Genomic DNA, 26,122 nt, shown 5'->3' with positions numbered 1-26,122 from the left:
GGGAGCAAGGTGTAAGAGGAAAAAGGATTGAAGATGAGGATATAACCCTTAAGAGTAAGAGATTCCCGTTAGGACCATATGCTGATGGTCATCGTAACTTTCCAGCAAAGGTTTCGACATTTTCCAGCAGAGTGAGGCTCTGTAAATGTAGGGATTTGTTAAGCAACAAAAGAGCAGGTTTCCAGTTGCTTCCCAGTACGCAAGCAAAGAGAGGAGATTTATTACTAGTTTTGGAAGATATGACTGTAAATTCAATTTCAAACAATCTGGGCTAAGCTTGTCGAGTCTCACTGTATGGGCCCAAGGCTACTGGCCTGCTGTGCCAAAATATCAGCAGGTAGCAGCAACACAAATGGGCTGGTAATAAGTCCTCTATTTGCAGGCCTCACTATAAGCGGAACTGCACATGGGTTGTCCTAATTTTCCTGGCCCTGTTTTGAGGGAGAACAACCAAATACAGGTAACTAAAATAGGCCAATGTGAGATGGGCTCTTCCTCAGCTGGTTCTGGATTTCGACACGGCTATTAGAAAGGGTAAAGGAAATACAGCAAGGATCACAGGTAAGTCACTGGCATCTCGCTAGACAGAGACAAGAGATGCATCTATCCACTGAACCAACTGGCAGTGGCAAAGCACAAGAATGTTCCAACAATTGCTGAGATAGGAAGGGCTGAGTACTCAGCTTCAGGTTTCGTGGAGAAGGGGAAGAGCGATCTCGCAGAAGATGACGTCGAATCAAGTCCTGAGACCACTGGCATGGTGCGTCCCGGAAGGGTACTCAGGTCTCGATAGGAATACGAAAAGAGATCATCTTTTCGGCATACTCCAGAAATCAGATCACAGTGAGATAGGGATGCAAAAAGAGATTGTTGAAGTTATACTCAGGTACAAAAGAAGCTACATTAGAGTTAGATATGCAGCAGGAGGGACAGTACATCTGAACACAAACAGGATTTGGATGAAATGCATGAGGAGAATGACCTGTTACTAGAAGACATTCGTGAATTTGAGGACAATTACCTGTAAACACACCCTTTGATAGGTTTGGCAAGACCAAAGCTCTTCACTGATGAAGTGAGCTGTTTAGCTGATCTTGGGGCTGGGGAGGCGAAGCAAGAGGGTTCACACTTCACAAGAGGGTGCAGGAACTCTTAATAATTCTTCTCTTTCTGAACATCGTGTTATGGATTCACTGAGGATCCCTACAAATTCAGAAAGCCTTGAAGCTGAAAGAACTTTAGCTGATGATATCCTTTTGGGTAATTCTTATCCTTCTTGCTTGGCCCCTCCTCTGAATGAATGTGGTGATCCTAAGGCTGTGCAAGAATTCCCCAGAATTTGCATTGAGTCTATTAATTCCAAAAAAGGTATTCTGACTTTGCATGTGAAAGTTTCTCTTAACAAGAATTACTTGTTTTGCCACAGAGGGTCTGGTTCTGAAGGGGTAGAGCTTTGACCTTAGACCACTAGGGGAAGGGCGAGACAGCTGAGAGTTTGAGACCCACAGGAGCTGCTAGAAAATGGGTGTAAGTTAGTCAATCCTCAAAGACAAAACTTGAAGGTTGGCCTTCCCCATAAGACCTATGGGCTATGAGCAGGAAAAAGAAAAAAAGAAAAAAAAAAAGAAGTAGAAAAGGAATTGCAAAAATTTGCTTCTGCTATCAAGGGAAAGAGAGTTGGAAGTAATAAGGTCTTAGGATGAAGCTATGAGCTGGAATATCAGGGGATTCGGAGGTTTGGTTACATGTTGGAAGAATAAGAAGATTTTAGGACAGAACTTCCCAGATGTTATTTTACTACCAGAGTTAGAGGTGGTGAATGGTTTTCCTGTCAGGAGTATTTGGGTTCCAGATTTAAGGATTGGGTCTTCTTCCTAGATTCTACTAGTTCCTCCACACGGGAGGGGGCAGTGTGGAATAGTGGTTATTTGAGGCACTACAGTTGCTTATAAAGTCAATGTCTTGATAGATTCCTTTTCTATCTCTATCCTTCTAGACGTCAAGGGCTGAGAGCAGTGATTGGTCACCTCCGTGTATGGACCTAATTGCCCAGCTAGAGGGTGTTTTTGGGATGAGCTAGCTGCAGTTTATGGTTTGTGCTTTCCTAATTGGTCTCTATAATGTGGTTTTTCAATGTCATTAGATCCACCAATCAGAAGTTGGTAGGCCGTAGGATGAATTCTGGCATCAGGGGGCATTGACTCTTTTATCAGTAAGTATGTCTTGCAGGACATCCTTCCTTCTATTGTCAAATTTATGCAGTTTTAGTGAAGTTAGTTCGGCCAGTTGCTACTAGGATTGACAGATTTTTGTTCACAACAGCATAGGAGGATGTATTCCCTATTTAACTCGAGGTGTGTCATAGAGTGATCTCTGATCATTGTCCTTTAGTTCTTAAATCTAACCCATTGAAATGGGAAGCAACTCCATTTAGGTTTGAGAATATGTGATTAACAGCTAACATACTCTGATTTTCAGATATTGGCTAGAGAATGGTAGACAAGAGTGGAATGTGGAAAGTTGAGAGGGGTTCCATTCTATGAGGAAGTTGAAATTGTATAAAAGAAAACCTAAAACCTTGAATGTGAAAGTTTTTGGTAATATACCGTCAAGAAAAAGAGGCATTTTATAGGAACTAGCTGTGTTAGATAGTCTAGTAGAAGGGAGGTCCCTCTTAGAAGGAGGAGCTAGTAGAAGAATTCAGTTGACTAATGAGTTTGAACTTCTTTTGAGGAAAGATATGAGTTGGGGGAAGAAGTCTAGGATGAACTAGGCTAAAAATGAGAATTGTAACACGAGATTGTTTCAAAGTGTGGTGAATGGTAGGAGAAAAAAGAATTTTATAAAATAACTAGAGGATGACAGGGGTTTAATTAGTAGGGATTCTAAATGAATTGCAAGTATGATTATAGTCGTCTTTAGGAACTTTTTTTTTTGGAGGATGTAGGAAGAACTATGATTGAGGAGCTAGACTAGTACCCTATCTGGATTGACAAAGCACAGTGGCTTGAGGGGCTTTTTGAAGAAGATAATATTAGAGATTGTTTGAGATGAATAGAGAGAAAGCTCCAGGGTGGGATGGTGTTGACTTTTTAAGTCCGATCCCTGTTTTGATGCTGACAAAGCACAAGGTTCCTATGTGTGTTTTTTAATGCTTGAATAGATATTTTGGCACGCACATAAGACAAAGGGAAGATGGAAGCCTGAAGGTATTACAAGAATACATCAACCTGGCGTATTCCATCAGAAGAGCGAAAAAGAAGACATTTTCTATTTGATATTGTAAATGCATTTAGTTTTTGGTCTGTAATAATTGCATATTTTGCATGATATGAATGCTAAGCTCAAATGACCATAGACAGACCTTAGGGACCTAACCTTTCAAGAAAAACCTTTTTTCTAAAATGTCAAAATCATACAAAGGTTTTAAAAATGTTTTAAGGTCAAATTAGGGCTAAAAAATGATTTTTATACAAAGCCCGGTCGACTGACCACCTCACGTTTATAAAAGCTCAGCCAACGGACCACACCCTGAGGGCAAAATCGTAATTTTGGTCAAGCTCGGCCGACCGGCCCCAAAATGAATCGAAATGACCAATCAACCGACCTTCTACTCTTGGCTGTTTAGAAAGCATCGGCTGACTGGCCACCTTAGAACAAAACAACACCGGCCAACTGTCACTGTTCACCCGGCCAACCGATAATTGAAGCCAGTCGACCGAACTAACGAAGGGTTGAAAATTGCCCAAGGCCAGCCAACCGGTCCTTTCCTCAGCCAACCGAACCCTTTAGAAATTCAAATCATTGGCTTGGGTCACTGACCGGCGATACCCTGGGTCAACCGAACCTCTCGGGTTTGGTTATTTTTCAGCGCCTAAACAGGTTTAAGTTTTAATTAAACATATTAAAAAATACCCTACGTGCCCTAACAATCATATTTTGGGAGTTCTCTATAAATAGCCAATCATAACTATTTTCTAAACTAATGCTTAGATCATAATTCTCCCAAAACATTTTGTGCTTAAATTTTTATTCTCTTTCTCATACTCTTTGTTAAATCCTTTTAGAAAGAGAGCACCGATTCCCCATCTTCACTTGCAAATTTTTTGCAACTTGAAGATTGTGATTGAATCAATATTGTGGGCATATTTTATAAAGCATTCACTCTCATCCATATTGTTTTGAAAATCTTTTGAGAGTTGATTTTAAGTTTTCACCCCATTATTTTTCTTGATAAATTTTCTTGGAGAAAACTTGTCTTAGCTTGAGAATCTTGCACATCTATTGCAAGATTCCAAAAGCTCACTTGTTTTTATTGCATTAATATTTTTGAGCATAAACCCAAAATCTCCTGCACTTTGCTTTTCAAGAATAAATTTTTGGAGATATCATTTGAGGGTTTTTGATATCTTTGAAAAAGCACATATTTCATATTTCATTTTTATCAAAGATCACATTTATTTATTTTTGGAAAAATCATTTGAAAGAAAAACCCTAGGTTCTCCTACACTTTCCTTGAAAAATATTTTTGGAGAAAGTTTTATTTGGGTTTAAATCTTTGAAGTGCTTATCATAAATATCTTACTCAAAGATTGCAAAATTATTTTGAGAAAAATACCCATACTCACTTGAGCCTAATTTCATATCATACGTGAGTGCATTTGAGCTTCAACTTGTACATCCCTGCTTTATTTTAGAAGCAGTTTTTTTTTTACACAATTTTATTATCAGTTGTATTCCAGGCGTGGCCTGAAGAGGGAGACTCGCCCTGTGAAAAGTCCTAGATTGGCTCAAATCCGATTAGGAAAGCTAGGATTTGCACCATCCTGTAAAATGTGCACAGTTTGGCTTAGCCTAGTAATTGAGCAGAGGTGTCTCCGCCTCGTAAGGAGAATTGGTTGTGGCTCAGCTCCTTAATTTGAGCTAGGGAGCCTCCGCCCCATAAGGAGAGTGTAAGTGGCGTCGCTCCGCCTGGTTAAAGTGAGCACCTAGTGGAATCCTCTTTCTTGTGAGCTTGAGTCGGGAACGTAGGCAGGATTGACCGAACCCCGATAACAAATATTATGTCGTTCTCTCTTCCCTATGCATTTTAATTTCCACACTTTAATTTCCGCTCATGTATGCTTAATTATATTGTCTTGTTTATTCGCATACATTATTATTTATGGAATTTGAGACTGATTGGGAAAATATTTAGACTGCTATTTGTGTTTAAATATTTGCTCAATTATATATATTGTTGGGTTTGGAATTGATTAGAAAGACCCTAGGTTTGTGTAATATTGCCTGCTACTTCTAATTAAACACACTTAACCTAGGATGATTTTTTAAATACCCAATTCACCCCCCCCCCCCCTCTCTTTCTTGGGATTACACCTAAAACATCATATGGTTTCTTTGTGTGGCTATTTTCAAGATTTTTGGGATTTTTTTTAAGGATGACCTTCTCAAAGTCTTTCATTAGATTTTGATAATGGCGTGGTAGGTGGGAGCCTCAAATCCACTTTTACTAGACTGGTGCGTAAAATAGATTGCTGCAAGAGCTAAAGATTTTAGACCAATTAGCAACAGTCTTGGTGGATACCATCTCCCATAATCAGATGCTTTTATTGGTGACAGAGAGATTTTAGATGCTGCATTGGTAGCAAATTAAGCGGTTGAGGATGCAATTAGAAGAAAAAAAGGGGCTTGGATTTGAAATTGCACTTGAAAAAGCCTATGACTGGGTTAGTTGGGAATTCTTGGAAAGAGTTGAGGAGGGAAAGTTAAGGATGGAAAGGTCTTGGAGGAAGATGGAAGGATTCGTAGGTTCTCTCTGTGATTTTTCAGTCTCGATAATGGGGAGGCTAACTCTTGGTTTTCAGCTTCAAGGAGTCTTAGCAGGGTGATCCCGTATCCTCCTTCCTCTTCACTATTGTAACAGTTACTTTAAGTAGGATGACTGATAAAGGGTCGAAAGAGGCTTGGTGGGAGGGGATTAAGGTTGGTCACAAGGATCTGTCCATTTGCCACCTTCAGTTTGCAGATGATACAATTCTCTTTCTTTCAGAGGACAAGAAAAACTTCACTGATGTGCTGACCTTTTTACAGGTTTTTGAGAAGGTACAAGGATTAAAAATTAATTTCTTAGAGAGGTATTGTCGGTAAAGCTCTTTTGCTGGTTAGCAAGTTGCAGTATTCTGAGTTGGCCTATTGCCTACTTAGGAGTCCCTCTAGGGGACATTCCTACCGCTGATTCTTTTTGGGACTCGGTCCTTGAGAGAATTGTTAGGAGGCTGGATGTGTGAAGAAGGGATTTTTTTCCCTTTAGGGGGTCGAATTACTCTCATCCATGCTTGTCTTTTTTTCTATCCTCTTGTTTTATCATCCCTTTTTAGAATCCTTAGAATCCTAGTGAGAGTTGCTGCAAAATTTTGGATGTTAAAGAGGGATTTTTCATGGTCAGTTTCTGATGAGCAGGATAGAGATCATTTAGTAGGATGGAACTTTGTGAGTAGGCCTAAAAGGGAGGGAGATCTGGGTCTAGCTAAGTCGGGGCTCTAAAAATGTTTCTTTGGGGTGGGGGGAGGAACGGTTATGGTGTTTTTCTTCAGAACCTATCTCTCTTTGGCACTGTGTAATACGTGGCAAATTTGGACTTCTTACAAAATGAATAATGCCGAGTTAATATAACATACTCAAGTCTTTGGAATTTGTCTCTTAGATTTATCATTCTACTCTTCTTCTTCTTCTTCTTTTTCTAATGTTCACTATGGAGTGTGTAAAAGGGAGAGAATCTGCTTTTGGGAGGACCACTATTCACCGGACTAGAGATGTGGCCTTGGCTATTGGGTTCCCACATCTTTTTAGATATCTACTATTCATGAGTCTCCTATTGCTGCCTTCCTAATTTTGCAATAGGATGGCCATTTGTGAGGTTTTCATTTTTTGAGGAATCGCAATGAGAGAGAAACTAATGAGCTTGCTTCTTTGACTATAGGATCTGGAAAGCTAAAGTTCCTTCAAAGATCCAGGCCTTTTTTTTTTAACTGCAATCCTTGAGAAAATCAATACAAATTATTCCTTCAGAAGTGAAGACCCATCTCCCCTAATGTTTGTGTCATTTGTTTCACGAGTGAGCAAAACTGCTATCACTTTTTTTGCATTGTTCTTTTGATTGGGTTCTATGGAATAACTTGTTTGGGACACTTGGTAAAAATTCAGTGTGCCCTGCTTCTTTGGAGAGTTTTTGTACTTCCATATTTAGGGGTTTTGACTAGAGGAAAGATAAGAAAGTTCTGTGGGCACTCTAGCTATCTTTAGTGCATTTGGTTGGAAAGAAACATTAGAATCTTTAAAGATGCTGCCACTTCCCATAGCATGGCTGGAAATAAAATTTTCTTTCCTGCCACATCATTTAGGCATCAAAATCGCATACCTAATTGAATTTTCCTTTTCTGGGCAAAAATTTCATTTTCCTTCCATGTTCAAAAACACATGCACAAATAAAAATACATTATCGTTACTAATTTGTCTTCACACTGACTCTCCCCCTAACCAAACACTAAAGCCCAAGTCAAATCTTAGCACAAATCTTTTCTTCAAACTAAATAATCAAAAATTTTCCCCTCTACAAATGCTTTTTTTTTTTTTTACTTTTATTTCCATATACAACAACATCGAACCAATTGGCTCTTCCATCCAACAACCATTTGGTGCAAAGTCATGGCAACCAGGTCAAATTTACCTGCCGCATTGGTCAAGGGAAAAAAAAAATTATAACAAAAAAAATAAGCTATATTAGATAGAAGAAGGAAAGATGCAACGTGCAGGGAAAGGAACCCACCAAATAAAAACAAGAAAAACCACTAAGAAAAAAGAAAAAAGGAAAAAAAATAAAAAATAAATAAATAAATAAATAATGAAAAACACCTCTGGTCAACCCCTTAACAGGTAACACTACACAATGTTAACCAAGGAAACCCCTTTTCAACCTCTTTCCATCATAATTTACCAAGCTCTTCAATTTTGCTAATTCCCTTTGTCCCTTCAACTTTCGATTTTTGCTGCTTCCATCCATGCACACTTCATTTCCTCCAAAGGCCTTGTGCTTCTAAGCCCTTCTACGAACCTCCTCCATGGAAGTAGCAAAACCCCATCCATTCGCAGTAAATTGTTAACCAGATCATCTTTATCAAAGATAGAAACTCCCTCAAGTCCTTCCAGCAGGGATGGATGGACATAAGACAAATCCCCAATCTCTTCACAAGAATCCGAAACATACCCATATTGTTCTCAAATCTCATTCAACAACAGCCCCCACCACAATCAAACTCACTAATATCATCACTTTCTGAATCTGAGAAATCCCCTCATTTCTTTCCCTCTTTTTCTATACTTACCCCATAACTACATCCAGCCTCCTTCTTAGCATGTGAATCTTCCACTATACTAAGCTTAAGCTCTTCTTTAGAATCTCTCTTTAATAACTTTGCCACTGACTCACCAGATTTTTCTCCCTTATCTTCAAACACCTTCCTCATTTTAGCACCCATACAAGCCCCCCCCCCCCCCCCTCCCCCGACAAGCTTATCTTGTTTCCCTCAAATTTGTTATAATTAAGAAAAAAACAATCGGACTTCCTCCCCCAAAGCAACTTCTAATTTTTTTACTCTTTTCCACATCACTTTCTAATCCCTATTCAAAACTTGTTGCATTTTTTATCACCACAATCTTGTTTCAAATATTATCTGCTGCTAATCTGAGTTTGTTCCAGAATTCGATCAATTTGACTCATATCTTGGGAATCTGTAGACTGGGAATGTATGGTACTATTGAAAGGTACAGTATCCTCCTTCCCAGTTCTCGGCTTCTGGGTTCCAAGAACAGAATATTGAGCCTGCCCATTTTTGGTTTCCAGCAAGGAAGCACCTGGATCATCATTATCCAAAACAAAAGCTTGACAACCAGCTTGGCCCATCTGCATGAAGTCCAATGGATCAGAACCTCCCTTTGAGCCCACTCCAGATTTCCCTAAAAAAAATTGGGCCTGATCAAATAATTGTCCCAGTTTATTGGAAAAGATGTGCCTTCTTTTTCTATTATTTGGGCCAGGTACAAAACCAGAAAAAATACTGCCCAACCCATTCCTCTTTGCAGTCTCATCCCTGAATGCAACCCTAACTGCATCTAAGAATATCACTACTCCTGCTGAAACCCTAGCTTCCTTGCCATTCTGACCACATGATTCTGGTCATTCTGCGATGGGTCCTGACTTCGAAAATCCAGGTTCCTTCAACTGCATCACACCTTCACACTGGCAACACTGATCTTCTCTTCCACCCACCAAACCCTGATTTCCAGCAATATTGACTACCACGATCCACGCCTTCGCCCTTTTCACCTTCCAACACCCACCTGACTCCATGATCAGGGACATGATGAGTCATCTGCAACTACAGTTTCAGATGCCTTCTGAAATTACTTTGCGATCTGTGTGCCAACACTTGCCCTCTGTGCTGCCAGGAATGAACATTAAAAATTTCCTTCCTTTCCGTCCCAACCCCAACTCCATAAACGTTCCCAACTTCGTCCACCTAATCAACATCCAGTACTGCATGATGCCCTTACTTAAACTATGATACCCCCTTTCCATCCAGCCAAACACTGATCAAACCAAGAAACTCCCTCTTTAGAAACCTAAATCAGTTGTTCAAACCACGTTGTTCCTGACCACAAGCAGAGAAGAGAACTCCCCAACCCTATCCAAGTGCAGATCAAAGGATTTGGATTGACCGATTCAACATGACCTACTGTATAAGACTTCATATCACTGTACACTCAAGAAGGAGAGAGAATCATTCCGTGAAAGGGAAGAAGAGAGAGGGGGTGAAAGGGAAAGCGAGACATTTTTTTTTTTGTCAAGTGAAATATTTATGTACAAACAACAATTTATGAGCCATAAGCAGCAAATGCCCATTCTCTCTGGCCTCTAATTGCCGATGTAAGGCCGGCGGGGAGGGGGGTGTTCTCAATGTTTTGCAGCAGGCCAGCACAGCATCCATGGCAATATGCCTTCCCCCTCCATCGCCAGCGCTTCCAGTCGATTTAACCATGCCAAGGTCGACACCTGATCTGGCTTGACCCCCTTTACTCCGTAGTAGAAGGGCTTCCCCAGTGCCTGGCACCAACAATGCCGCAACCAGCAGATCCAGGAGCCCAGTACGTTAATCTTTTTATTAGTTGCAAAAGACAGGAAGAGCTTCATTTTTGCAAGCATAGCCGCCATGGACAGCAGCCATCACGTTTGCTGGCAAGAGAGGTAGAAAGACCTCCAACTTCTGACCACACTTCAAGCCATGCTCCATTGACGCACGGCATAATTGAATAACAAATCCATAAATATGTCACTGGAGTGTGAATAATTGCAGAGGCAAATGGGAGGTGTGAATGAATTAGTAGAAAGCAAATTGTGCATGAGAATAGGAGGGGTGAATGAATTAACACCTTTCCTGCACAAAAAGCGGAGAGGAAATGGAGGGCATTTCTGAAAGGATTCTTTTTGTGTGGGTTTTGGGGGGGGGGGGGGGGGTCCCTATTATAGCCTGGTGGTTCTTTTAATTTTGTGAAAAGATGGTACGAGGACATTTAAGGCATCGTATGAAAGGATAAGAAGGCAGTTTTTCTTGAAAACATGCATGCAAAGGGGAGTTGTTTTCAAATTACACATGTACTCTTGGCTTTCATATTTGATCCTGAGAAATTATTTGGAGAAGGATTTTTTGTAAATACTTGGGCCAAAATATGTAGGTTCGTGGGTTCATATAATAAATAGTTGAGACACAGAAAAAATCAGCATAACTTAGTTTCACATATATTAGTCTGAATTTGCATTATAAATTCAAATCTGATCATACTCTTGCTTCTACAGGGAATTCGTTGAATAATGTAAGCAACTTGAGTGAAATAGTTGTAGGGGCAGTAAGATGTAGACACTTGCAGCCCCAAATCTTGACTTGCATCTTCCAAGGTGCTTAAGAGAGAGAGTGACACAGAGAGAGAAAACACTTCGTACATGCTTGTGCATCAGCTTTGAAAGATGTAGAGAAAGAGAGCGTGTCAGAGTTGGCTTGTACTCGCAACCATGCTATGGAAGGATGAGAGAGAGAGAGAGAGTGAGAGAGAGATACACACACACATGTTTTGAGTCTTTTCATTTTACCAACTTTTTTTTACTTAACAGATGCCAACAGTCTTTAAAAAATTTACTTATTCTTAAAGAAGATATTTTCAGTTAATAATTGCATGATATTGAGTCACAGCAGGTAGTCATGTACTCCAGCTCCAACAATATTGACCAACTGTTCAATTAAAAGTTCAACAGTTTTGCTGGCTTTTAAGTTTAGTAATGTTAGATTACCACTTTACCTAAAAGCTTAAGTTATTAGGTTGTGGGCCAACAATGTATATCAAGCTTGAACACTCCGCCACACGTGCAACCCGAAAGCATGTGGAGAGATGAAAAATAAATAAATAACACCCATTACAGGGAATACAACAATTTTTAAGCACCAAAAAATAAATGCAGGTGACAAGACTAGAACCCAGGACCTCCTTTAATCAGCTCTGATACCATGTTAGATTACCACTTCACCTTAAAGTTTCAACTATTAGGTTGTAGGCCAACAATGTATATCAAGCTTTACAAGTAATATTATCAAAACTTGTATTAATTTGCATTAAAATCAAAAGACTAGGACACTGATTTTAGAAAACATCTTGCCCACCGCCACCTTCAGCACTGAAAAAAAAAAAAAACAACAACAACAGTTTAATAACAGAAAACACACTGCAATCTCAAATAAACCTACCAAGGACCTAAAATAGGTGGCTCACGCATGTACCATGATCCAAAATGGCATATTGTCATATTGATGAAGCCTGCACCCTTTTGTGCCACATCTTAAGTATCATAACCCATTCCCATATAACCATACCACAATCCCGAATGCACTACATTCAAGGTAACTATGAAGCCAACTTTATATAACATGTGAAATATCCCCAAGTTGCATTAATTTTTTACACCTAAATCCACTGCATTGTAAAGAAGAAAACATCATTCATTTCAAGAAAGCATATCAAGCACCATTTCAACTACCAAATGAAGTGTGTTTCCTGCTCATGCATCAGTTTTCAAAGTGCAGCCACTAAGGTTACGATCAGGAGCATGGATTTCTGACTTTACATTTGGATTTGAGACGATTTGGACAAAGTTAAATACAATTTTCTAAAATATTTCATTCTAACTCACACAAATCCAAATCCAAGGTCCAAACTCCAAGCTACTAAACACAAGGTAATGTCTCATGGCTGATTGTTTTGATTTACAGATAACATACCTTCAGAAGGGTGCAATATGTCAATCAAATGATGTGCCACTTCCTGCAAGATGAAATAAAATAACAATTATGACAAGTACAGGGGTCAACTAACCAAATAAGTAATTGACAAATTCCAGTTATTGGACAACAGGCCAGAAAAGATGACAGAAGCAGAAAACAAGCTTGGCACAATCATGGCAAAACTCTAATTAAATAGACAAACCATTCTGACTATAGTATTATCAGTACCATGATTTCCTTTCTTTCTACCAACTTCACAGAAGACAGAAATGGCAATGTGAACAATGAGGCCGAGATGACACAATAATAAGCTTGAAATATTGAGCTAAAAAAGTAACATAATAAATCCTACAATAATTCACATAATGGATTCAATAGGAACCTGTGTCTCAATTTAAAGAAATTTTTTTTTTTATTTCAATTTTCAAGAAATGACAGAAATTTATAGTAAATGACAGAAATTTACAATGCAACTTCAGGAAATATTAAAATAGATGGTCATGCAGAATTTGGACTCAAAATAAATTTAGAAAAGGCATTCTTGACAAGTTTTTAGGTATATAAATTGCACATCAAAAGGCAAGCAAGGCAATAAAGAACATTTATAGTAATAACAACAACAACAACAATAATATGTCATAGGTAAATAGTGGGTAAGTATTGTAATTGGGTAAAGGTTAAGTGGGAATTTGGGAGGGGCAAAATAGTAAAACAAGGGTAAGAGGGCATTTTAATTACGTCAGGACATCATCATGACAACAATAAGGGGGTATGCTTAGTTTAGGGCTTCAAAACAAGGATGAAGTGATGAGATATGCTTAGTCTAGGGCCTCAAAATTCATTTTTCTTTTCCAATTTTTTCCATCAAAATTTGAGATACAGTGCCCAATTTATCGAAATTTCCACAGAAAACTTACCAAAATTCCACAACTTTAGTCAAAATTTACTGAAGTTTTGAATTTTCAATCGGAGCTTTTCAAATTTGAAAATGAGTTTCCAATTCATACCCTCACAAACTTGAAATTTCAACCAAAATTTCAATTTTTCAACCGTAACTTTAAGCCCTAGTATGATGTGGTATTGCAGGGCTTCTGTTTTGTAATTGTTACTTCAGTTTCATTTCTTGGACATGTTCTCCAGTTCCTTAGGTTATGAGTTTCTTTTATTTTACCTTAGAAAAAATTATCATCTACCACTATCCCACACTCCCACTGGGTGAAATATTACATTAACACTAACTCAGTTGTGACTTGCACCCTTTTTCTTCTGAACCAACAAAATTATGCACCAAGACTAGAAGAAATAATACACGCGTATAATATCTAAAAGCACATAAATTGTAGGCACCTTTCTGTCACTTGATGAAGGCTTCGCAGATCCAACATCAAGACCTCGATATACCTGTCACAAACCATATCAATTCATTGGACTTACTATAAGTACAAAGAAAAGGTAATTACAATTATACAATATTTTAACAATGTTGGTGGTTATTTAGTCATTTAGCATTATTATTATTATGTGTTAGAGTAATGTTAATAATTGTGTGTTAGTAAGGGTATCATGATCATTGGTATTGTACTTGACATATATGTTGACCTAACTAGGCTTTTCAATCTTGTTTTAATGATAACAAATGAAGATGTTTTAGCATGTGTTGTTGAGTGACTTTATTTCAGGATTACATAACTCTACACTCATGTTTGTCATGGAAGCAAGCTGAAAATCAAAACCAAATTAAGTGAAAGCTTCTCTGAGTAGTTAAGCATTAAAAGACTAAAGCTTGAAGATCATGAGAGCATAGATATTATAGAGAACACAATGAAAAGCTCAAAGTATCTGAAAGCTTGAAGATAAGTAGCAGATCAAAGCATGAAGACTTAAATGTTTAAGAATGACAAATGGCATAGAAGTCTTTATGTAAGTGTTTTAATATTTAAATGTCTTTTGAAATATTGTTGAAGCTCTTTAGGGGAAATAAATGGACTTAAGAGACCTATTTTAAAACCCCGGAAAATGTTTTATGAAAGATTAAAACAAGAGAGCAAAACTAAATTTGAAAGCCAAACATGAAAAATCAGCAAGGGGACTGGTCCGCCGACTGACCAGAAATACTCTAAGTTAAGTCAGCTGACTGACAGAAAACCAACAGCCAAGTTAACTGCCCAGTCGACTGACTCAATGAACTGAAAATACCCAGCCGACTGACAGTACCCAACCGACTGACCCATTTTGAACTATGTCACGCCAGCCGACTGACAATTTCCTGATTTTAATTTTGGCAAACAAAAGGGTGTCAGCCGCCTGTCCAACCGACTGACCCTGTGAAAATATACTACCCAGTCACCTGGTCAGCCAACTGACTTCACGGGTTTTGATTTTTTAAACTCCAACAGGAAAACTTCAAATTTTGGTTTTTCAAATATGAACGTTATAAAAACTTGGTGGACACTCCAAGTCACTTGGGGAACAAGGAAACTAATCCTAAAATGCCTATAAATACTCCTTTAATCCCAAGAAATTTACATACAAGAAATCATACAGCACACTTGCATCAAATCTTTCAAACTCTCTCAAAGTTTCATATTGCTCATACTCTTGCTGGAGGGAAATCATCTGAATTGCTGCTGAAACACCAACCTAAGGTTCTCATACTGAGTTTTCTCAAATCAAAAAGGAACCCTTGGTGAATTCTACACTTGAGCTTCAATTCTATTTCTTATTGGTATTTAAATTGTTGAAGTACCTAGAGCTGAATTTGTACTAATTTACTCTGTTTTGAGAGTACTATTGTACGCAAAGATTACCTCATATCTTTTGTAGTTCTTGGATGATTCGAGGTGTTCCGATCATTGGCTAAGCGAGGGGATATCGCTTAGAGAGGTGCTGCTCTAGCCTAATTGAAAGAGTGACCGAACGAGGGTATATCGTTTGGAGAGGCGGACTCTAGCCTACTGAAGGAGTGTGTAAACGGTATTGTTCAGCCCGGCAAAGGAACTGGTTTTAGTGAATCCTTTGGTCGTTTGCCAAAGGTGAGGATGTAAGCTAGGTATAAGCCGAACCTCGTAAAAACTGCGGTCTCACTCTCTCTTTTCCTTACTCTTTATTTTCAGCACATATAAAATGCGTGGATGATTTAAATTTCTTAATCATATAGACTACAGATATTTGGAAATTAAGTAAACTTAAAGTCTAATTTTGATTTGGGTTGCGGAAACCGAAAGGGAGTACGTTGGTTAAACTATACTTTGCGGAAACCGTAAGGGAGTACGTTAATTGGTTAACACCCAAATTAACTAAGAGTTTATTTGAATTCTGAATTTTAGGAAGAGTGTGACTGTTTTGTTGAAAATCACTATGAGAAAGCTAATTCATTATTAAAGGGATTGCATTAATCACAGGGCTTGAATCAAACTTTCATATTTACAGGGCTGCAAACAAACAAAAGCTGAAATCTTGTACTACATATCTTGGTTTGGATATTGTGTTTGATTGGATAATTGGTTTGGTTTATTGATTGGTTGCTTGATTGTTTAAGTAATTGTGTTGTAGATTGTATAAAAAGAACCAAGTTCTTGTGTGATTGATAAATCAAACAAACAAGTCAAGAATTGGTTAAAAGAAATAAACGATGTTAAGATGTCTTAAAAGGAATTAAGAAAAAAAAATTTAAATCCAATTCACCCCCCCCTCTTGGGACTACACCTTAGTTTTCAATATATTATAAATAGAGGGAGAGACCTATCATTGAGGTAAGGTCTTCCATTTTACCCAATTATTCAATATGGTATCAGAGCAAGATTCGAACTAAACCCTAATTGCAAAACCGCCACTAAATCGAACCGTAAATATCATAATACCATACAACCTGCTGCAGTAGAAAGGTTGAGCATCACCAAAGTCCAGGAGAAGCTTCAGCAGTTGCTGGAAAATACTGCTGTCGCTGGAAAAATCCTGGATGCTGTTGTCCTCTTCAACACCTCAAGAAATACCTCATATTTTGCAAAACTAACCACATAGCAAGCCACAGAACCTAGTGAACAACTAAAACGACCAACAATGAACAAGGTCAATGGCTAGAACAACCAAAGTAACCATGAAGAAGGTGAACAACTAAAACAACTACAAACAATTCAAAAACAAACTAATATAACACTGCCAAGGCCCCAAGAAATCCCCAAGAAACTAATACAAAATTCTAATGCTACCAAATAACCATTAACAAAGTGCGACAAGTAGACAAACAAAAAATATGGATCTTTGAACAAAAGACATGACCAAGAACTTGATGTTATTGAGTATGGGAGCATCTTGGGCATTTGGAAAGAAATGGGAGCAAAAATAGTGCTCAAAAGACTCACGCACCAGTAGAATTGGAGCTGCCAGCAAGTGGAGACCTCCTCTGCGGATGAAATTTCACAAAATGATAGATTGGCACGTTCTATGGCTCTATATGGGGTTGGTTTCGCAAAATCTGAAGGGGTTCTTGAGGTTATGAAACAGAAGTGACAGAGAGAAATTTTCCATCGACTGCTGTGTTTTCCAGCAGCTGGCTGGTTTTCAGGCCTACGGGGGTGCTGGCAATTCTCCTATGATGATAGACATGCAGCAGATTTAGGGTTTTAGGCTTCAGTTTGACGTTAGCTGTGGCAATTAGGGTTCGGGTCTCAGAGTCATGCTTTGACACCATGTTGAAGAATTGGGTAAATTAGAAGACCCAATGACAATGATAGGTTTCTCCCTCTATTTATAATATATGCCAAGCACATGACAATGACCATATTACATTTACAAACTCACGTTTAATAACAGAGCAATAACACACAGTAGTAATATTAAATAGCTCTAGTAACAAGTAATACACACACTCATATAGAGGTGAAACCTTCCCTGCCACCACCAACAACCAACCACCCCCACCCCAACAAAAACCTAAAAAGGTTTTTAAAAATTTCCTTTTTCTCACATCCAATTTGCCATGTAGTATTGAATTCTAATTCTGTATTACAACCTTCCTCTTTCACAGAATCACAAGAAAAAATTTACTAGTAATCAAATATTATTTTTCGTCTTTTTTATGTGAGAAGTGGTAGCTAAACAATAGTCTTTTTATTTTTTAGTCCAACATAATCCAAGAAGTTAACTACTTCATCTTTAGTTGCTCATATTGTAAGGTGTACCCCTAACAATTGGGTTTGTGTGAATTATTTCCTTTTGATATTGCAACATCATCTTAAAAGCATTGGATTCGTAAAACTCATCCTGTATATTTTATCTAACATATCAAAGTTTAACTCTATCTCCCCCTCTAATACTTTTATTCATTTCCTTTATGCCACTATTTATTACTTCACTTAATTAAATATCCACAATCCTATAAGACACACCAATTACTCCTACTAACCATTAGGTTGAAAACTTGTACACTACAACACCATGAACCAATACGCAAAAATATCATCTTGAGTCACTTTTGAGTTCCTTGAGGCTTGAACATTACTTATGGACCCAAAATCCCCCTATTATATTAGGTCTCAATGAAAAGAGAAGATACATTAAAAAGACAAAAGCAATGCTTGAAGGAGGACAAGGCATCTTCCAAACACATGCAGCACACAAAAGCAATGCTTGGAGAAGGACAAGGCATCTTCCAAACACATGTAGCACACAGAAGGCAAAGTTCTTGCACCATATTAGGGTCTTGGGGGAGCACAATGTATGCAACCTTACCACCACATTCAATAGGGTTTTTTTACTTGGACCTATGACCTTCCAAGTTTGGGTGTAACACCCAACAATGAAGGCTCACAATCCATCCAAATAAAACAACAACAAACCAAATCTTAAGTCCCACTAGGTGGGATCAACTACATGAATCTTTTTCTGCCAATTCACACAATTGTGGGCAATTCCCTCTGATTATTTCAAGGCTGTTAAATCCTTACTATCTCATTCCAAGTTTTTAGGTCTTACCCTACCCCTTCTACTTCCTCTAAAAATAACTAGCTCAATCATCCCCACTGGTGCACTAGGCCTACGTTGCAGATGCCCAAACCATGTAAGTCATCCCTCCTTTATCTTTACTTTTACAAGAGCTACGCATAACTTACTACGAATATATTCATTCCTTAATTTGTCTTTCCATGCTATACTACTCATTCACCTTAGTACTCTCATTTCGGAAATTTTTATTTTTTGGATATGCTGTTTCTAAGTTGCCCAACATTGTGATCCATATAGCATAGTAGGTCTTGTAGCTGTCCTATAGAACTTTCTTTTAATTTTAGGGGCATTCTACAATCAAACAGCATACCTAAAGCAATTCTCCAATTTATCCAACTTGCTTTAATTCTATTTATTACATCTTCTTCAATTTCTCCTTCAGCTTACATAATAGATCTAAGGAATCAAAATATACTAGTGCTATTAATTTCTTGACCATCACGTTTAATCATTTCTCCAATGTTCCTTCTACAATGACTTTCATATACTCTGTTGCATTTCTATTAATCCTAAAACCTCTATATTCTAAAGCTTCTCTCCATGATTCTAATTTGGATTCTACTCCACTTCTAATTTCATCAATCAACAATATCCTCTGCAAACATCATATACCGTGGAACTTCATATTGGATACTTCTAATAAGTTCATCCATCACTAGTGGAAAAAGATAAGGGCTCAAAACATATTTTGATGTACACCTATTATGATTGGAAATAACCTAGACATTCCACCTGTAATCTTAATGATAGTCTTTACTCCATCGTACATATCCTTAATGACATCAATATACCTATTGCATGCTCCTCTTTTTATAAAACCCATCATAGAAGTTCCCTAGGTACCATATCATAAGCTTTCTCTAAAATTACAAAGAAAACAAATTTACAATAGCTGAGCCCTCCAAACCACTGCAAATAATTCAACAAAATAATCCTAAAAACACTCAAATAAATATCCTAAAGAAAAGCTAAGAAAAAAAAATTGCCCAAAGTTAAAACTAATTCCACAAAACTTTATCATTCCTCTCCACTCCCCAACACCCAATAGATTGCAAAATGAACGCAATTCCCATCAAGCCCAAGTTTAATTTGAAGAAAAAAATAAAATCATCCTCCAGCCCGACCCCCACCCCCAAGTTTTGACAAAGACCTAAGACAAGGAACAAAACATGCAAGAGCCTCCACCAAATGCATAAGCTCATCAATTTCCCTCTCATTAAGATTCTTTAAAAAATAGAAGCCCAAAAATAGGCCGCCTCCAACGAGTAGAGAGAAAAAATAGGTGTATTACAAAGAAAAGAAAGTTGATTGAGTCAAAGAGACAAGAAAAAGAGTAATACCATTCAAAATATCTTCCTAAAATGATAAAAAAAAAAAAATCAATTCCCAATTTTATCAGGAGTTAGGAAGATAAAACAAATGAGAAACCTGAGAATTTCTTCCTAAGGGCCCGCACGTATAACACTAACACCTCCGCACAGCATCTCCCTCATTTTGTCGAAGACATCATACTTAATCCTAACAACTCATGCTGAGAAGTAGGCTCCAAACAGAATCTTCAAAAACACTTATTGGACAAGAAAATGATTTTGGACACTAAATTACCAAGTCCCAAAACTTCCTCCTCTTTCAACCCTCCCAAATAACAACCATAAAATTTCTCACATCAAAATGCTCGCTGTTGTCTGCTGTAGTTAAAGGAAACTCATATAAAGACATAAAAATAAAGAGGAATAATGAAAGGATAAGAAGAAATAGGACTGATCTTACCTCTTAAAGAAACATAAGTGTGCTTCCATCCTCAAGGCAGTGACTCACAGCCTAATAACTGGATCTGGAAAGAGTCCAACTTAGGATTTCTGCCCAAACAAAGATCTAGGAAACACAAAGGCTATTCACATCTCACAACCTTCTAAAGTACTAAAACCATGAACCGTAGCTGCCCCTAATCAACACGAGCAACTCCCCTCTGAGCTTTTCTAATATTAAGCCCAAATACTACCTCAAACACTCCAAATAACAAAAACACTTTCCAAAACTTAATAGCATGAACCTCCAATAAAAAAGTGTATCATTAGCAAACTGCAAATGAAAATTTTCTACAATCTTTCTACCCACTTAGAGCCCCAAATATCAACTCTTGAGAACACACTACCATCCTACTAGCACTAAGCACATCAACCACCCAAGTGATCAAGGCATGCTGCCAAGAGAGATGACCACACCCCCATTGCACTACTACTGTGGGAGATGGGTTATGACTTATGAGTCATTTCAAACTCCAACTCCTAGCATCCTTACTAGCAAACAAATCAATATTATTCTCAAACCATGAACAGCTCACTATTTTTCCAAAAATGACCACACATTAAGTCATTAACAATGTTAATGGGCTTGTAATGACCCACATTGCACATCATTGGTGTAATGAGGATATTTTGGGCCGACAATTAAGGATCAAGGCGCTCAAAAGTGACTCAACTCAGCAGTTCAGGGTGAGGGCCCATGATGTTACATCTTCTATTCTACATATATAGCCTTTTCTTCACTCAATATAATTTCAAAATCAGTTTAAGAACCTTCCATTATCTCAAGCAAAAATCTTTCAGGTTACATTTGGTTAATAGAGCGCTTATTCCTAGGAATAGAACAATCATAATATAAGGATCTGAATATTTGATAACTTACAAGAATATGTATTATAATTATACGGCAAAAAAATGCAAAATTTTTTATAAATCCATGACAGGAATAGACAAAGAATGACTATTCTCAAATTTCACCATGTGAATGTTTATTAGTCTCAAACCATGAACAGCTCACCTTTTTCCCCAAAATGACCACACATTAAATCATTAACAATGTTAATGGGCTTGTAATGACCCAAATTGCACATCATTGGTGTAATGAGGATATTTTGGGTTGACATTTAAGGATCAAGGAGCTCAAAAGTGACTCAACTAAGCAGTTCAGGGTGAGGGCCCATGATGTTACATCTTCTATTCTACATATATAGCCTTTTCTTCACTCTATATAATTTCAAAATCAGCTTAAGCACCTTCCATTATCTCAAGCAAAAATCTTTCAGGCTACATATGGTTAATAGAATGCTTGTTCCTAGAAATAGAACAATCATAATATCATGATCTAAATATTTGATGACTCACAAAAAAAAATGAATTATAATTATATGGCATAAAATGCAAAAAAATTTATAAATCCATAAAAGGAAAAGACAGAATGATATTCTCAAATTTCACCATGTGAATGTTTATTAGTCTCAAACCATAACAGCTCACTATTTTTCCAAAATGACCAAGTCATTAACAATGTTAATGGGCTTGCAATGACCCACATTGCACATCATTGGTGACTTTGGTGTAATGATGACACTTTGGGTTGACAATTAAGGATCAAGGCACTCAAAAGTGACTCAACTCAGCAGTTCAGGGTGAGGGCCCATGATGTTACATCTTCTATTCTACATATAAAGCCTTCTCTTCACTCTATATAATTTCAAAATCAGCTTCAGCACCTTCCATTATCTCAAGAAAAAATCTTTCAGATTACATTTGGTTAACAGAATGCTTGTTCCTAGGAATAGAATAATCATAATATCAGGATCTGAATATTTGATAACTCACAAAAGAATATGTATTGTAATTATATGGAAAAAAAAATGCAAATTTTTTATAAATTCATAACAAGAATAGACAAAGAATGACTATTCTCAAATTTCACCATGAGAGTGTCTATTACTAACCAAAAACAGCTCACTATTTTTCCCAAAATGACCGCACATTAAGTCATTATCAATGTTAATGGGCTTGTAATGACCCACAATACACATCATTGGTGTAATGAGGATATTTTGGGTCGACAATTAAGGATCAAGGCACTCAAAAGTGACTCAACTCAGTCGTTCGGGGTGAGGGTCGATGATGTTACATCTTCTATTCTACATACATAGCCTTTTCTTCACTCTATATAATTTCAAAATCAGCTTAAGCACCTTCCATTATCTCAAGCAAAATCTTCCAGGTTACATTTGGTTAACAAAATGCTTGTTCACAAGAATAGAAAAATCATAATATACGGATCTGAATATTTGATAACTCACAAAATAAAATGTATTATAATTATAAGGCAAAAAAATGCAAAATTTTTATTAAGTCCATAATAGGAATAGACAAAAAATGACTATTCTCAAATTTTGCCATGTGAATGTTTATTCCTATCATATTCCATGTTGGATGGAATAACACAAGCTTTTAGATGGGTGATTTTTTGTTTCCAAACTATTATTCCTATACAATTTTTCTATAATATTCCTAAGAACAAACATTTTGCAAATCAAATACAACCTTATTCCTCTAATAAGAGCATAAATCTTTAAGTTAGATGACTTATTTCAAGATAGGGAAAATGTATGTCTTCACTACCTTTAGGCAAGAGCTTGACAAAATTTGAATTTGGTTATATTTCCATATATTCATGTGCACCAAATGAAAAGAATGAGCCTTAACCTAATGGTAAGGATGTTAAACCCAAACTTGAAGGTCATAGGATCAAATTACAAAAACAAACTCTCAAAATGTAAAACCCTCCGTTTTCATCCTCTGTTGTGGTGCTGCCTGAGTGGGTCTAAAGGGCTTGACTAGGTAGGAATTTCAGGTCATAAAAAAGAATATAAAACCCTCCATGACTGGGCGTTCCACTTTTTTCTTCAAACTCATGTGCAGCGATTCTAGGCCTAAAAGAGCTTCGGGAAAGCATAGGGAAATCAATGATTTGAATATGCAAGCAGGATTTGTTATCGCCTAGCATTTTAAAAAAAAAAGTATTTCGCAAAGGGGAAAAAAAAAAAATTTGACACCACTCGTATCAACTATAGCATAGATACAACAATGTAACAGATACATTCCAAAAATCATAAACAGCCACAGCAGAAATGCAATGTACATCTAGGAAGCTTACACTCTGTTTTCGTTTATAAATTCTTCACTTCCTGGAAACAAAAACAACTAAAGCATGGGAAACAAAGTCTTAGCACTAGAGAAGTCCATGGGTTAGTTTTGATACACATGAATAAGCACCAATTAAAAGCTTAATCATATTGGTCTTGAGCCGAATCATATATATATTAAGCAACCATCTTTCACTTTATTTTTTCAATATAGGACAAATTCACAAGTATAATTTTCAATGGTCTTGATATAAATAGGTGAGTACCAACTTAATCCAAAAGCTAAAGTCTATTGGCCTTGGACCCAACCATATACGTAAGTACAAATTCACAAGAAGAATTTTCAACACGAAGTTCCAAATTCATTTCGTTTTCCTATATTTTATTGGCGCCTGAACAAGACTTCGTAAACCATAACTTTATTTTCTTTCCTGCTCAGACATTCCCCAAGAATAAAACAAATAGCATTAACAAGAAATATAAGCAAGTAACACCGTGTGCAGTAACCTGGACAGAGTCGGCACTGATGATTTCGCCATTAAGCCGCTTGGCGAGCTCGAGGGCGAGCCGGCTCTTGCCCGCGCCTGTGGGCCCCGAAATCACAATCACCTTCTCTTTCTCCGGCTCTGTCTTTGTCGCCGACGCCACAAAAGATCTCGCGAAGAGTCGTTGCTGCCGCCAGTGCCGACGGAAGGAGCATCGAGGAGCGCAAAGGAAAGGGCTTTCCAGCGAGAAAGGGAGCCATGTTAGTCCGCATACACCGAGGCAACAGACTCCACCACCTACCATTATCGCTCGGCGAAGAAGAAGACTGCTTATTAGACGGGGCGTCGGGGTTCTACCGTTCTTGTCATCTTAACCTATTTGAGACCGAGCCCCACGACCAGACCCTTTTTTGCATCTTTTGGATAATTTTCTAAGCGGGAGATGAGTTTTGTTCGGAAAAAGATAAAAGAAGGGAAAATAATGGGAGTGTTGTAATCCATGCTAAGAAATAAATAGAGATGAAGACATAATTTTATGAGATTTGATGTCATGGACCTATTATTTTTATATCTTTGTGAAAGGATCGTGTGGTGCTAGTTAAAATACTTTTACTTAATTAGTCAATGTTTACTAACAGTTATCTACAAAATACTGTCATTAGCATTCAATCAAATAGCAGCGGAAGTCATAAGCAATCATGGCAAGCAAGCCGTAAACATTGAAGCAACGCAATTTATTAACAACACCTCTGTTGACATTGTGTGCTTAGCCGAGGGAGGCAGGTATGCTACACACGTTGACAATAGTTAGTGAGTTTTACAAGATTGGTGAACACTCACCCTCCCCTTAAAGAGGTTTTTATGTAAATATGATCTTGTCACTATAAAACATTAAAGTGATCGAAGAATCATACTGTCTTATTTGGCATACAAAGAAAATACTAGCAGAAAATAACCTTACACTTGTATTTACATGATGGAAACTCATCCCCAGCACATGAAACAAGCGGTCATAGACAAGCATAATGTCGTGAACAAGCTTAGCTCGTGACATTCTCCCACTTATGCGGTCGATGTCCTTGTAGACTTTGGCACTAGGTACTAGGGGTGAGCATAATTCGAGGAAACCCAAATTAACCAAATTAACCGACCAAAATTGGTCTGTTCAATTCGGTTAAGAAAATAAGATCGGTTGGTTCGGTTATGGTTTTACAAAGTTCGGTTAATCGGTTAATTGGTTCAATTAAGAGGAATGTTAATTCGGTTAACCAAAATAACCAATTAATAATTAATTAAAATTTAAATATAAATTAGTATATGTTAATTTGTTAAAGGCAGGATAGGGGAAATTCTAACCTTATAGTTCAATAGCAAAATATCTTTTTTATTAATAAAATTAATAGATAAGGTGTTTAATTAAGCTCGAATTGGTAAAAAAAAATCTGCAATTATATTCTATTTTATTAATTAATTCTAAATTAATTTGGTTAACCGAATTACTCGAAAAGGTAATTCGGTCAGGTTCGGTTCGGTGAGGCCCCTCTATTCGGTCGGTTTGGTTAACAATTTTCATTAATCGAAAATTTCGATTAATTCGGTTAATTAACCAAATTTGGCCAAACCAACCATTTGCTCACCCCTACTAGATACACTTCAACTTTGTTCAAAAACGGTTGCATATCTTTCACAGAAATCCAGTTGATTTCTTTATCACCAAGGCCTTTCCACTTCATTAGGAACTCCTACCACTTCTTCCTTAAGGATATGAATATCTTCAACTTCACGTTTGTCAAGTGACAATAACTTCAACACTACTCTGTTTGACTAACTTCTGCTCAAATCATCGGTGTCGACGTTGAACAACTTGAGGCAGCTGACGTGAAACACATGATGCACTTTCATCCAGTTGAAGTGTTGTGATCTTCCCACCTGATCTACCCACTTCTTCATCTGCTTAGAAGCTTTCTCCAAATAGGCTTGGGCAAACTTTGCATTCTGTCTTCATTCTCTTGTGAAGATGTACGCCCTGGCACTCTTTCCCCTGTATAGCTCACCCACTATGTGAGGTAATAGTGGTTGCAGGCCTGTAATAAGCTCAAAAGGGCTCTTGTTGGTTGTTGAGTTCCTTTGGGCATTGCAACAGAATGGAACCACATCAAGTAGTTGCACCCAATTCTTCTGGTTGTCGTTGATGAAATGACGCAAGTACTCTTCTAGTAGCCCATTGAATCTCTTGTCTATTCGTCTGTCTATCGGTGAGAACTCGAAGAAATGTCAAGATGTGA

General features: G+C 37.6%; 1 protein-coding gene across 2 annotated transcripts in view; it reads right to left on the bottom strand.

The window, feature by feature from the left end:
• LOC131146683 (tRNA dimethylallyltransferase 9) overlaps positions 1–24,277 on the bottom strand; it is a 68,057-nt gene extending 43,780 nt beyond the window's left edge. For both annotated transcript variants that reach the window (XM_058096431.1, XM_058096437.1), the window contains exons 1-3: positions 23,860–24,277; positions 13,731–13,784; positions 12,381–12,423 (exon numbers count right to left, since the gene is read on the bottom strand). In XM_058096431.1, the coding sequence (XP_057952414.1) occupies positions 12,381–12,423; positions 13,731–13,784; positions 23,860–24,141 (379 nt within the window). In that variant the 5' untranslated portion in view covers positions 24,142–24,277. The remainder of the gene's footprint in view (positions 1–12,380; positions 12,424–13,730; positions 13,785–23,859) is intronic.
• Positions 24,278–26,122: the final 1,845 nt, after the last annotated feature.

Source organism: Malania oleifera, chromosome 1, assembly GCF_029873635.1.
Source record: "Malania oleifera isolate guangnan ecotype guangnan chromosome 1, ASM2987363v1, whole genome shotgun sequence".
Classification (NCBI taxonomy): domain Eukaryota; kingdom Viridiplantae; phylum Streptophyta; class Magnoliopsida; order Santalales; family Ximeniaceae; genus Malania; species Malania oleifera.
The sequence above is the reverse complement of the archived record's forward strand: the minus strand, read 5'-3'. Positions and strand labels throughout refer to the sequence as shown.